Genomic DNA, 14,192 nt, shown 5'->3' with positions numbered 1-14,192 from the left:
TGAGCCTATAAAGACAAGCGAACAAAGAATTCTCCATACATGAGCGACGGCAACAGATGTTCACTATAGTGGTTGTATTTAGGAGCGTTTTGGATGAAAAAATTTGATATTACTGCTTACGCCGCCATGGTAGCTCAGTGGTTATGGCGCTCAGCTGCTGGTCCCGGCCGCGGTGGAAGAAATTCGATGGAGGCGAAATTGTAGAGCAGAAGGGTAGAAATGCGGGCAAGTGGGTACATTGTAAATTGAAAAAAAAAAACAGTCAAAAAAGAGAAGGGACAAGAGAAGGAGTGTTCACGCCACAACAATCAATTGAAATTTATTAGAAAATAAATGCTGATATGGTACGCTTCCAAGATTTCTCGCTCTTGCTTTCGAGCAAGAATTCGCTTTTTTAGTTCGGTCACGGTAGAGCTGATATCTTGTGTCTTTTTTGAACTGTGATTTGTGATGCTGCTGTTGCGCATGCTCTGCTGGCCTTGCTGGGACTATGCATTTTCTAATAAATTTCAGTTGATAGTCCCGTCGTTGGGGCGTGAACATTCCTTCTCTTGTCCCTTGTCTTTTGCGACTGTTCTTTTTCAATTTAAATTGTAGAGGCCCACGTACTTACTGTGCGATGTCAGTTCACCATAGGTGGTCGAAATTTCCGGAGCCCTTCACTACGGTGTCCTTCATAGGGACGTCGCTTTGGGACGTTAAACCTCCACAAACCAAACTATATTACTGCTTACGTATGCCGATCTAGCCCTTGTTACTTTATTAACAAACGTAGAAGGGCACGGCAGAAAGTTAGGTGGGCGGCTGAGATAAAGAAGTTTGCGGGGATACATTGCCCGCAACTGGCAAAGGACAGGGTTAATTGGAGAGACATGGGAGAGGCCTTTGCCCTGCAGTGGGTGTAGTCAGGCTGATAATGATGACTTTATTAAAAATTGTTCAATAAACTTGCTATGGCGTTCAAACTGTCACTACGCGCTTCTATCCGTTACTCTGCATGGGGTGTATGGCGTCGTTTATTGTTAAATTACGCACCGCAAGGGAAGTTGCCTCGTCATTGCCTGCCTCATCGTCAGGCCACACCGCTATGTCACTGCCGTTTGCACTGCTACGTGATGGCGACGACAGGCAACGATACAGGCATAGGCTCCTGTCGGCGGGATTACGTATGGCTGAAAAGAAGCGCTTTTTGGGCAAACTTGTGTCCCCCCAAGAAATAATTCGGGAGCAGCAGTAGGCACAAGCGCATTCGGCAATCGTCATTTACAGACTAGCTATCGGCTGCACTCTGTATAAAATGCTGGGTGAGTTTCCAGATAGCGTGCCTACTACGCGGGACCGGGGATGAACGCTGGAGAAGCTGTCGTGGAAGATCACGAATGTTCGAAACCAGCCTTGTCGCGTCCAGTTAGCATAAGAATGATGTCATGTATCTGCTTTCTAATCAAAAAGGTTTGGTTTGGTTTATGGGGTTTAACGTTCCAAAGAGACTAAGGCTATGAGAGACGCCGTAGTGGAGGGCTCCGGAAATTTCGTCCACATCGCACAGTACACGGGCCTCTAGAATTTCTCCTCCAAAGAAATTCAACCACCGCGGCCGGGATCGAACCCGCGTCCTTCGGGTCAGCAGCCGAGCACCATAACCACTGAGCCACCGCGGCGGCTAATAGAAAAGGATACAGTTGCAGTAGTGTGGGTTTTTCGGCCAGTTTGTGCATATTCTCAAGAGACAAAAAAGAGAACAAACGAAAAAAAAAACCGCGTACCCAAACAGAGAACAGAATACGACGCTGGAACACGAAGCTAGTGTGATCCCGTCGTGCGCTCGGTTATCCTGCTGCTTCGGAGTTCCTCGAAACGATTAAATCACTTGTGTTCAGCATCGTCCTGGCGTTGACTTCTTATGTACAGCCGCCCGCATTAGACTAACGCTCGCCCCAAGAAGCGTTAACCTCCAGTTGCGCATGATCTCAGTATGTTTATGGCGGGTGACGATGGCTGGCGCGCAGTTCTATTTTACTGCTTTTTCGAATGTGTCCGACCGTCGCGTAGCCAGCGCGTTCGTGAAAGGGGCGCTTTTCCGCCTTTCGCTGGTGGTTGCAGCCTCGCACGCTCGTGCAACGCATTGCAGTTTTCTTATCGCGGGAACCAGACATTGAGCACGAAGTTGGCACAGCTCGCGCGCCTTTCCAGCTTCGTCCCGAGGCTACCGGTGTAAGAAAATAAACATTATGAGCAGTGTACTGCGCTTAGGGCAAACAAAAAAAGTAAAAAGCAGGGTTAACAAGAGTTAGTGTACCTGGTAAAGTGTGATAGTAAATAAATCTGCCGCATGAATTTATGGCAGCGAAGCAGAATTTACGACGAGTGATCAGGCCATTTCGCACCCAGTGCTTTGTCATTTTGCGTGAATGCGAGAAAACGCTCCCCCAGGGACAGTGGCCGCATTTGTTTTTCCAGTCCCGGACTACTTGCTGACAGGTCTCGGCTTCCGCTCTGACAGGAATCAGCGTCATGGTCACATGACCTACTTACCATAGGCTGCTTGCGAAGTCTCCGCCAGAGCCGGACTCCCCCTCCGTTCCAGGAAGCTGTCATCTGCTAGCAGACGACGCAAGCCACTCCCCCTCGGTTACCGTTCCAGGAAGCTGTCATCTGCTAGCAGACGACGCAAGCCACGGCCACCGCGACGCCGAAGCAACGCCGTGCGCTCGATCATGATGCTGAGTCAATGGCGGCATTTGTTTTTCCAGTCCCGGACTACTTGCTGGCAGGTCTCGGCTTCCGCTCGGACTTGAAAAGCGTCATGGTCACATGACCTACTTGCCATAGGCTGCTTTCGAACACGGCGCCAGAGCCGGGCTCCCCCTAGGTTACCGTACAAGGACGCTGTCATCTGCTAGCAGACTATGCAAGCCACGGCCACCACGACGCCGAAGCAACGCCGAAGCAACGCCGTGCGCTCGATCATGATACTGAGTCGATTTAAAGACTGTACTGTCAGCTTAGCGCAGGTGCATTACAGAACTCAGCTTCGGTGGTGGTGGTGAAAAACATTTATAATACAATAAATATTTACAGAGATGTGATTGGGGTAGGCCCTATTGGCCCTTTCCCCTAACAATACTAGGTGGAGCCCCTATTCCGGGGCCCCATTGGCAAGCAACGCCGCCCGCGTCCGGTGAACCAAGGCCTTTTGAGTCTTTAGGTACTGACAGCCGAGCAGGGCCGCCTCCCAGTCCTCTCTGGTGGGGTTGGGGTTGGGGGGGATAGATGGGTTTGACTGACACGCCCAAACCATGTGGAAGGTGTCAGCCACCTCCCCACAGAACTGGCACGCGCCATCAAATGATGTATTGAAATGTTTAAGCACCGCCGGGCACAGTACAGTGTTAGTAAGAATTTTGATGAGGAGGCGCTCGTCAGCGCGATCCAGACCCTTACAAGGGGCCGGGTAGCGCCGGTGCTCCTCCTTGTAGTAATCGGTGATTTGTTTGAATGTAATGGCCAGATTGTCTGATTGGGAGTACCCTTCCAAGGACAGGGAGATAGCCCGGGGAGAGAGTGCGCGGGCGGCCTGATCGGCCTGTTCGTTTCCCTGGAGTCCCTGGTGACCGGGGGCCCAAATCAGGTTGCGTGGAGTTGGATCTTCAGATCGACAGCTATATTCCAGTATGCGCCAGGCAAGCGGGGGAGCCCAGCCCAACTCGTAGTTCCGACAGGCCCCTCGCGAGTCGGTGATGATGTGTTTCGACTTGGGAGTAGTGAGAGCAAGAGCAATGGCAATCTCCTCCGCGTGTGTTGCGCTGTAGGCTTTGAAAGTGAGCCCGTTGACTGTGTTTGTGTTGTGTACGACTGCGGCCGTGTACCACACCCCGTGGTGTGGGCCGGCAACGTCTACGTAATACACATGTTCTTGGTTACCATAGTATCGCGCCAACGCTTCCGCGCGCGCCTGGCGACGACCGCTATGGTCTTCTCTGGACATGTTACGGGGAAGGGGTCGGACCCGGAGGGCGCGTCTCCAGGGTTCTGGCACTCTCTCCCTTTCCTCAATATGGTAGTCATGTTTGATGTGTAGCCGGTCCAAGAGGCGGCGACCGGACGTGGTCTGTGCAAGACGCGTGTATTGGTTGACTAAGTGGGCCTCTCGAAGCTCCCGAAATGTGTTCACCACGCCCAAGGCCAGAAGTCGCTGGTTGGACATGGTGACCGGGAGGTCGAGAGCCCGCTTGATGACTTTCCGGTGGATGACCTCCAGTTGGTCATCATCATGTTTGCGCAGGTGCAAGTAGGGGGTTGAGTAGAGGATTCTACTCGTTACGAAAGCATGGGCAAGCCGCTTCGGAGGTATGCTCGCCGCTACTGCTTGCGGCGAAGTTCGCACAAAGTAGCCCAACTCGTTGCGGAAAGGCGGATAGACGAAAGCCTCCGCAAAAATGTTGACAACAAGCTCTATAGCTGCTCCAGTATACGAGTGGTTCACCTGCGATGCTTTCAGGTAAGCGTACAGACAGCATGTGGCAAAACAAGCGAACAAGAACCTCTTGACGACACGAGCAAACAATACACGCTCGCAGCTCCGAACGCGCTTCCGTGTGCGGTGGATTTCAAGAAAATAAACGAAGATGCAAGAACAAAAAGTCTTGCGATGGCTCAGAGAGGAGCTACGGAGCTCATGTGAAGGTTTAACGCATGATATCGGCTTCCAGGAACACGAAAAGCACTCAAAATGCACTCGGAGTCTAACTTAATATGGCTGCCAGCGCGGCGCGCAGCTATCGTCTGCTGCCCTCTCAGCAGCCCCAAGCAGCCCGCGGACTGCCATAGGCTAAAAACGAACGCGTTGCTATGGCGATGCAAGCAGGTGGGCGGAGCTTTCGGGCTGCCCGAGAAAAACAAATACCGGACTCGAGTCCGCAAGTAGTCCCGGACAGTCCGGGACTGAAAAACAAATGCGCCCAATTTGAAGGCCGTACTGTCAGCTTAGCGTAGGTACAGGCTTTGTCAAAAGTTTGGAGCCCAGGCGATTTGCTTCTGAAGCACACTGTCTGGTTCGTGATGCATATCCAGCGCTCCAAATTCGCTGAAGGTGAGCATATTTCTGGTCCTGCCTCCTCCAATGGGTAGGACTACCACGAATGTTACAGGAGTCCCACTGCGAGGCTTAGGAGCAAACCCCCTGGGCACTAAACTTTTGACAAAGACTGTACGTACATTACAGAACTCAGCTTCGGAGGCATGTTCGCCGCTACTGCTTGCGGCGAAGTTTGCACAAAGTAGCCCAGCTCGTTGTGGATAGGCAGATAGACGAAAGCCTTCGAAGAAATGTTGACAACAAGCGCTATAGCTGCTCCAGTATACGAGTTCTTCACTTGCGATGCTTTCAGGTCAGCGCGCAGACAGCATGTCGCAAAACAAGCGAACAAGAACCTCTTGACGACACGAGCAAACAATACGCGCTCGCAGCTCCGAATGCGCGTCCGTGTGCGGTGGATTTGAAGAAAATAGAACGAAGATGCAAGAACAAAGTCGTACGATGGCTCAGAGAGCAGCTGAGTACCTCATGTGAAGGTTTAACGCACAATATCGTCCTCTGGGAACACGAAAAGTGCACAAAATGCACACAGTCTAACTCAATATGGCTGGCAGCGCGGCGTGCAGCTGTCGTCTGCTGCCTCCCAGCAGCCCCAAGTAGCCCGCGAACTGCCATAGGCGAAAAACGAATGCGTTGCCATGGCGGCGCAGGCGGGTGGGCGGAGCTTTCGGGCTGCCCGAGAAAAACAAATACCGGATTCAAGTCCGCAAGTAGTCCCGGACAGTCCGGGACTGAAAAACAAATGCGGCCAGTGAGTGCCGTGGCGTGCCACTGATCACGTCACCCAGAATGAAGTCGCGTAGTTCCGTCGCCGTCTCAATGCCATTCGTGTCAGGAACGTGTTCGCGTTGGTTGCACTTGAGAGCCCCAATTTCGTGCACTGTTGCGAAAACTGAAGAGACAGCTTGCCAGTGCGGGACAGGGCAAAGTGTGAAACTGTTCAGTGAGCGTCGCTTCGGAACATTACTTTGAAGGCGGTTTCGTTAATTCGTTGACACGCGTAATAATCAGGCACACAAATATGTAAAGAACATCATGGTGGGATTTATTGGTGAAACAAAAAACTCAGTAACAATTAGTTTAGCGCAATTGCAGCACGTAACTGCCTTAAAATTGTGACCCTCAGCAAGAACAAGAAATAATATACTGGAATTTGTTACCTGCATTCTTATGTGCAATTCAGGCTTTGAGAGTGGCACTCTTGAGGAAAATTGCTACGCTCTAAAATATAACTTCTCTTCTAAAGAAACTTTTCTAGATTACGAGTTCGCCGGTTTGGGGTTGTCATTACTCGATTCAAATCTCAAGGCTTGGCGCCGCCGCTTTTTGCCAAGCTTAGTTCTACTAGGATACTTTGAGCAAGGAGTAATCGAATTCTTGGCAGTTTAGTTAGCACGGGGTTATATAAAAACATTCGTCGTTTTCATAGCCTAGTCAGTGCTGCATGGTATAATGCAGAATTGCGATGGTTTCTGTGACATCCTGCTCATGAAAATGGATTGACTTTTCTTCTATCTCGATCTATCAACTGTCTCGGCTGACAACTTTCTCGCGAATCACCTAAAAATGGATTGCTGGGACATGGTAACTACATCTTCCTGATTTATAGCCGCTGCTCCGTCATTCGTATCGATCCACATGGAAATGCGCCCGATCTACAACCGCGCCGGAGAAAAATATCGGACTCAGCTACTAGCAGTGCACAGTTAGCAGCAAAATTTCAACCCTATACTCAAACCTCCTTCAGACTTTCGCGCCAAGGAATAATCGTCGACGTGGGATGTTTATCGCGACACAACGACACCGTAGGGGCTCCTGGTCATCAAGCTATAACAGCTGTGCGTCTTGCAACTGAACGAGATAATATTTTATTGAGTAGAGACAACCAGCTGTTTTGTGGGTGGCCCAGAATACGCAACAGCTATATGCACTGCGTGGACTATCAAAGCTGAGCAAAAGGCCTCTTTAAACATTTCACGCTCCTTTGGCATCGCCCGGTGCTTCATATAGATGGGTTCCTTTGCCGAAGAGAGATTCCGCCTTCATGCACGCGTTGCGCGAGTTTTCTGTTGTTTCTTCGTCTCCCGCGCCTGGGACGGCGCTTTCGAAAGCTACGAGGCGGACTTCAGCACCTCGTACGCTTCCTACGTTGTTGGCATGACGGTAGCTATTTTCACGTACGAATCCTTCATGTTCATTCAGCGCATCCTGCAATTGATGAACAGTGCTCCGAGCTTCTTCGAGAGCCTGTACAATCTTCTCCACCTCATCGTAGCGACCAAAGTGCTGGTGAACTTCCTTGTGCTCAACTTCAACACTACCAGAATTGTCGAAGCTCTCAGGGCGGTCAAACGGTTGGAACTTGCAATCAACTTCTGCGTCCAGGATGACGAATACTTCTGGATCAAGAGGAATTTCAGAATCGCCTTCTACACAGTTACCGTGCTAGCTGTATCACTGTGCCGTGGCTTTGCAATCGCGGAGGTGACCAGAAACTTGCCGGGCGCAGTGGCCTTCTGCCTTAATGTACTAGCCGTAGTCTTCACTGCGTACTACGGAGTCATAGGCAGTCTGGTTCTGCTCATCGAGAAGTATTTCTGCGTTGTGCTTTCCCGCTTCACTAAGTTCCAAACCGAGAGTATCAGGCACGTACTCTGCAGTACTCACCCGCCGGCGAGAGCAAAAGACATGACGCGGGCGATCGAAAAGCTTCGCTCAGGTTTCGCGATCGTCACGGACATAGTGCGGAAGGTTGATAAGTGCCTCCGTTTCGCTGTGGTCGTAAACTTCCTATTTTCGGCGATCGCAGTCTGCGTTGTCGTGTACGCTCTATTTGCTGCTGAAACATCCTGGGACAAGCTTTCCTTCACCGTGCTGTACGCGGTCTTCACCGCCATGCCGGTCGTGGACGTATCGCTTTCAGCAGGAGACATTCGAGCGGAAGCCGTCAACTTGAAAGCAGTCCTGAAATCTGCATCCCCGCTTGCTCTTCCTAAGAGGGTGTGCCTACAGGTAAGGAAGCTTCACTAAATCTGCCGCCAGCTTGGACAAGTCGTATCAAAGCAGAAAATGCGCCGGCCGTATGCAGGTCTCCCTTTGGTGCCATTCATCGTAGATGCACACGGTGTGCCGAAATTTTTGTGTCGGAAAGCGAGTTTATGGTCAGTCGTATGCAGCCGTGCCGTCAGGTGCTTATCTGCGCCTTCTCTACAAACAGCGCAACACGGTGGGGCTTAGCTATGTGACACTCAGGTAAAGAACGACGACCACTCTTCGAGTTCCAGAGCGCATTCATCCTACCTAGTGCGCATTTAATAGCGCTGTAACATCCGCCATGCATTACTGATTAATCATGCACGAATTCTGGCGTGCTTTTTAAATTTCGTTTGTCTGATCCACACGCAATTAACACTATTTATTCCTTGCTTGCCATGAAAGTGAGCCAAGGCTTGACGCCTTTTATAGGTTGACACTAAATATATTCCGAGGCTCTTTTTTTCCCGTTAGTAACATCCATTTTCAGTGCAAATCATGTTTAAAAGCTGAGTGGACGTGAATGATGTGATGCATAGGCAGAAGCTTCAGTTCGATTCAGCAAAGTCTCAGCACGCGAAAATTTTCGAGAGCAACTTTGGAATTGAGCAGGTTCCCAATGGACGCATCACAATCATCATCAACCTGATTGCGCCCAGTGCAGTGCAAAGGCCTCTCCCATGCCTCTCCAATTAACACTGTCCTTTCCCAGCTGGGGCCACCGTATCCCCGCAAACTTCTTATAATGCCATCCGCCCAGTTAACTTTCTGTCGCTCCCTGCTACGCTTGCCTTCTCTTGAAATCCATTCCATTACCCTTAAGGAATAGCGGTTATTATGCCTGCGCATTACATACCGTGCCCAAGCCCCTATCTTCCTCTTGATTTCGACTAGCACGCCATTAACCCGCGTTTGTTCTTTCGCACATTCTGCCCACTTCCGATCTCTTAACTTTACACCTATAATTTTTCTTTGCATAGCTCGCTGCGTTTTCCTTAACTTAAGTTGAATTATTTTTGTTAGCCTCCACGTTTCTGCCCCATGGGTGAGTACCGATAAGGTTGTATACTGTTGTATAGTTTTCTCTTGAGCGATATTGGTAAACCGACATTGATCTGAGAGAACCTACCATATGTGCTCCACCACATTATTGTTCAGGTTCCTGATACCTTTATCCTGATCCCTTTATCCTTATCCTGATCCCTTTCAGGATCAGGATAAGGTTGCGGATAAAGGGCCACTGTATGCGCATGAGTTCAAGGTTATGAACTTTCTGTGCGTGTCCTGTATACGCTATTAGTTACGTCCTACGGTCACTTGAAAAATGATCGCTCACTGCCCTCTACCCTTTCTTTTTCACCCTCCTCTTCTTCAGCTTCTTCTCCTTTGTATGGTAGCATACTGGGCGTCGCCTAGTTAATCTCCCTGCCTTTCCATTCTTCTTTCTCTATACATCAAAAAAGGGCAAAGATGAAGCAAAGAGGTTTGTGAAAAAACCCGCATTAAAAAGAATAAAAAGCCATTAATATTTCAACTCAATTTCTGCTACCATCAATTGACCGTCAAAGAAACACCGCGGAGACAAAAAATTTAGACAAATTTTGTCATAAATTACTGCTATGAAAGCACGATAGCTAAAGAAAGATCGATTTCGCTTTGTCTGAGATAGCGTACTTTGCAGTCTACAACCTGTGCTTCTTAGATGTAAGCAGCGTAACTTTAAGCATTATTTTATGCATGAGGTTTTCCTTCGGCATGACCGAAGGTTCTTCTGTAACTACTTGCACTATCTGCATGACCCTTATTTCCGGGGTGATTCTTCCAGATCGAACTCTTTGCCTTGACAATTGACGAAGATCAACTCTGCTTCACGGGCTCGGGGTTCTTCAATGTCGACAAACCAATGCTGACCTCAGTAAGCGGGTTGCTCTCAGCACTTCACAGTTTTCGCCCGCATAAGTATCCATCATGCACGGTGAAGACATTGCAGATATTCGCTCCGCGGTGCAGCCTTCTACACCTCAAACTAACTGTTGTTGGCCATGCAACAATTTTGTTGTAGTCGCAGTCAATAAGTCTCAAGTCCAGCAGCCTGTGCAATTATTGTGCTGCTCTGACAGCGGTTGCAGTTTCAATGAACCGGAATCTTAATATAATGCTGAAGAAAGCATGACTTTTACTGCGAGGAGAAATGCTTCTTGCTTTCACACAAAGCGATCCAGCGTTGCAACTCACAGCTCATGACATTCATTTCTTGATCAAGGGTTGCCGGAATGGATTTCTGGCCGCCGCGGACTCATTTCATTGAAGGACAAACACGAAAAAGGCCCCGTGTGATGTCGCATGCCTGCACATGTTAAATGACTTCGGGTAGTCGAAAATAATCCTGAGCTGCACACTTTGGCGCCAATTTGTATCCGTTTCCTATGACTGCCGCCATCACCCTTTCTTAACGGCATGGCTGAGTTGAAGTGTTTCTGGAGAGGAAGAGAGTCACTAGGGTTTACCTGCTCTCTGTAAACATTTGAATGTTTGCATACTCAACGCATTTGGCTTTAGCACTGCCCCATCTCATGTTCATTTTTTATGGTTCTTCGCAGTTCGTGGGCGTCGTGATGACGTACTCACTTCTTCTCGTCCAGACTGGCCGCAAGTCTGAAGCTCCGTATTGTGGACATCTATGATGAACCTCAAGCACTCAAGGATAGATTCGTTGATGGGGCTCGTATTGCTGAAATGGCAATAAAGTTTGCTTTAGAGAAAATAAAGACTTTTCTGTAACGCTCTCTACAGCTTGAACACCAGACAGCAACAAACGTTTTCTATGACAAGACATGTATGACAAGACAAAGAAGACATGTTTTCTACGTTACGAGACGAAAACACTGTTGAAGACACAGTAAGCGACAAAATAAAATTCTGCCTACTCCTTATTTCGATCGCAATATCGTTTTTTTTCTGCAACAAGTGTTGACATGTAAATACCTCAATTTTCGCGCAAGATTTTCTTCAGTTAGACACGCAATGATGCGCTTCCTAACAGCCGCATATTGAACAAAAGTGTCAGAAGTGAAAATATGGTTATTTACATGTGTCTCAAGTGGTAGTGTGATTATACGCTCATTCGCCAATTAATTAAATTAATTACCTATCACAAGTAGCAGCTTTCTTCGACATTTCGAAATTTTCGGGATCACCGAAAGCTACAATTTTCTCCCTGTCATGCATATTTAATGAAGAAACAATACCGCAATATCTTAAAAGCTACCGATGATATATTGATGGCTCTACAATAAAAAAATTCAGCTAGTCCCATGGTACATTGTGATCAGAAAAGTGTCTGAATTGATAGCCCTGCAATGGCAATACTGCCTTTATACTGGCACATACCCGAAAATTCTGAAAAAAAAAACGAATTTTTCAAAGGGAAAGATTTTATGAGAGCAATTCTGTCATATATTGTAAGATTTCCCTGTAATCAGTCCATCCGCAGATGTCTCCTCGGCAGGCTTGCGATTTTTGCTACTAACGTTCTTGTTATCGTCAAAACCGCTCCTCATTGGTTTTCTATGCCAGTTTTAACTGCAGGATGCGATGGATGGAAATATCTTAAAAGAACGACCTTGCTGACCACCGTAGGAATGGACCATTACGCTGAATACTTCTTTTTAGCAGTAACTTGCAATACTCCAATAATCAGCTATTTTATCCAAGAATGCTGGACATAGAGAGTGTAGCAGTGGCGCTACTTGATTACCTCGGAAAGCTAATATGCCTAACGTTCACAGTAAAGTCTTCAACGTGGTGAACTTCTGGCTGCTCAAATGGACGCACGAGTGCCTAATGTTTGACAGACCACTGCAGCATCAAGTCTCATGAAGAATCCCGACGCTGAAGGTATAGTTCGCTTCTGCAGACAGCCGCTGCAGGGTGGTATCCTTTTTTCTTAAGTTCTATTTTGTTCCCATGCACTTCTGCTCGCTTACGTTATGTGTACCAGCGTCCAAAAGAACTGCAATCTTGGATGCTAGTATAGTGCTCTGATAGCGGGCCGCCTCAAAGTAAGCAGTTAGGAAGTTAATAGAACTGTAAGGCGGAATATAATAAGCATATAGCTCCAAGCATAAGTTAGCTGCATAACCTAACTACATGATCTCGCACCAATCAGTTAGGGAACGATGACCCACGGCCTGGGGGTTTGATTATGTTTGCCTCCTTAAAAAGTGTGTTGCCCGCCGCCCGGTGTGTAACACGCTGTTATAGGCGTAAAAGTAGCCAAACCGCTGATAAAAATCTCAGGCCATATTTGTTGTTGTTTTGTGCGTGAACCATTTTTAACTGTACGGCACTGGCTAGGAGCAGTAGTTACGAGGAGTTATTGAAGGTTTAAATAAAAAAAAAACGGCACAGATTACTGAATCGCATCGCAGACATCTCAACAGAGCAGTTATAGGTAAGTTAGAAGTACAGTCTCAATCCTTACATCAAATAATTCGCGTAAAGAAGCCTTTGGGTGAGCTCGCTCAGCGCGCCTCTTTGCACAGGGATCCGTGTAAGAAATCCATCAAATATTCTTCTTAGGAAAATTCGATTTTGTAGCTCTTTCTGTATATCTTGATATTCACACGGCACAAAGAGATAGCTCTATCCCAGAAAATTGCGTTTAGAATTCTCTTGTCACTCGACTGAAACTAGTGACTTTCATATCGGAGAACTCTTAGGCGATCATCGGTAGATCATTTGAATGCGCTATCATTTTCTGTGGCTGGTGATCCTGTTGTAGCCCCGCCTCAAGGTTATGAGGCGACAGCGTGGATGGGTTGATGCCCATAAGTGCGGCATTGATCCTTCTATACTCTACATTAACAGATCTTTAGGAGTCCTCACAGCACCCATGATGCATTGGTGTAGCGGTAAGCGATGCGCCACTGCCCGTGCAGGTGGCTGTTCCAAACACGGTGGGTCTTACGAAACTCATGTTGCTCTTCCCGAGCAACGACTTGCGAACACTAACTGAACTGCCGCCTGCCACGGTGCGTAGTCTCCTCCTGTTCCGGTGGGCAGGCTGGCATCTACCACGGTAAGCAGGTTGCCAAATACGAGACACGCCGCGCATGAGGGGGACAACCAATTCGGCTTGCTCATACCCTTCTAATGCTAACGCATTAAAAAGACTCTGTGATCCCCATGTCGAAGTTAATAGCGGTGTCTACTAACCTGGGGGATCCGGGCGAAGATCTGTCTCTACACTGAGGGGAGGTTACGTAATGCTAAGCAGATTTCAGATTACTATGTACAACTTCAACTTTCCCGCGTCCGTTGTTCCGAAAATTCCATTTATACTCGGGCAATCAGCTATCTTGCGACAAACAACTTGACGTGAAGAGCGCGCCAAAAGGCTGCCTTGCTAATATCCCGCGGTCTTGTTCTGAAAGCCAGCAACTCGGGAGAAAGATCAGTCAGGAATAAAACCAAAATATTCTATGGAGGGCACAGAGTACACTGCAAGCTTTTTTCTTTCGGTTTGAATAATGCTGTAGGCACACGAGCCTAATTTATTACTGACGAACAAATCCTTCATAAAACTGGTTTTACATGTTAGGCGAAATGATCTGACGGGGCAGTTAGTTTAAAAGAAAAGCATAAATCGGAGCCAAAGTAAAGCTAAGCCGCGCCGAAGCTCTGGAAGTACTGAAGTACTTTATACAGGAACTCAGGACCATTCCTAAGGAAAAGAAGAGGGGAGAGAAAGGAAAGAGGTTACTCTTAGCAACCGCAGTTCCTATATGGAACTCCGGTTGCTAAGAATTACCTCTTTGCCGCGCCTGAACGCCGCCAAGCGCCAAGCGCGGGCATCTAAAGCACCTATCATGTAAACACGTGAAAGCCAGAAGTCTTCGACTGTGCACAAGCGTTCGTAGGTGGTCAGCGCGTTGTTGGCAAGTCTTCGCGTTGCGACGCTTCTTGCATTTTCAGGGCAGTAAAGTCTATTAAAAAATGGACACAAGAGTGTAGACATCTGTATTCACCAAAACGGAATTATCACAGCGTGTAAACCAGA

The 14,192-nt window shown here is 48.1% G+C and overlaps 1 protein-coding gene across 1 annotated transcript; it reads left to right on the top strand.

Moving 5' to 3' along the window:
- The first annotated feature begins 7,108 nt into the window (after positions 1 to 7,108).
- LOC149330988 (uncharacterized) lies at positions 7,109 to 10,815 on the top strand. Its single transcript, XM_089560039.1, has 3 exons — positions 7,109 to 8,110; positions 9,957 to 10,046; positions 10,732 to 10,815. The coding sequence occupies exons 1-3, from the start codon at positions 7,109 to 7,111 to the stop codon at positions 10,813 to 10,815; spliced, it is 1,176 nt and encodes a 391-aa protein (XP_089416165.1).
- Positions 10,816 to 14,192: the final 3,377 nt, after the last annotated feature.

The sequence above is a fragment of the Amblyomma mixtum genome, chromosome 9 (genome assembly GCF_055824585.1).
Source record: "Amblyomma mixtum isolate Tamu chromosome 9, ASM5582458v1, whole genome shotgun sequence".
NCBI classification, from domain to species: Eukaryota; Metazoa; Arthropoda; class Arachnida; order Ixodida; family Ixodidae; genus Amblyomma; species Amblyomma mixtum.
This window is presented reverse-complemented; position numbering and strand designations above follow the sequence as displayed.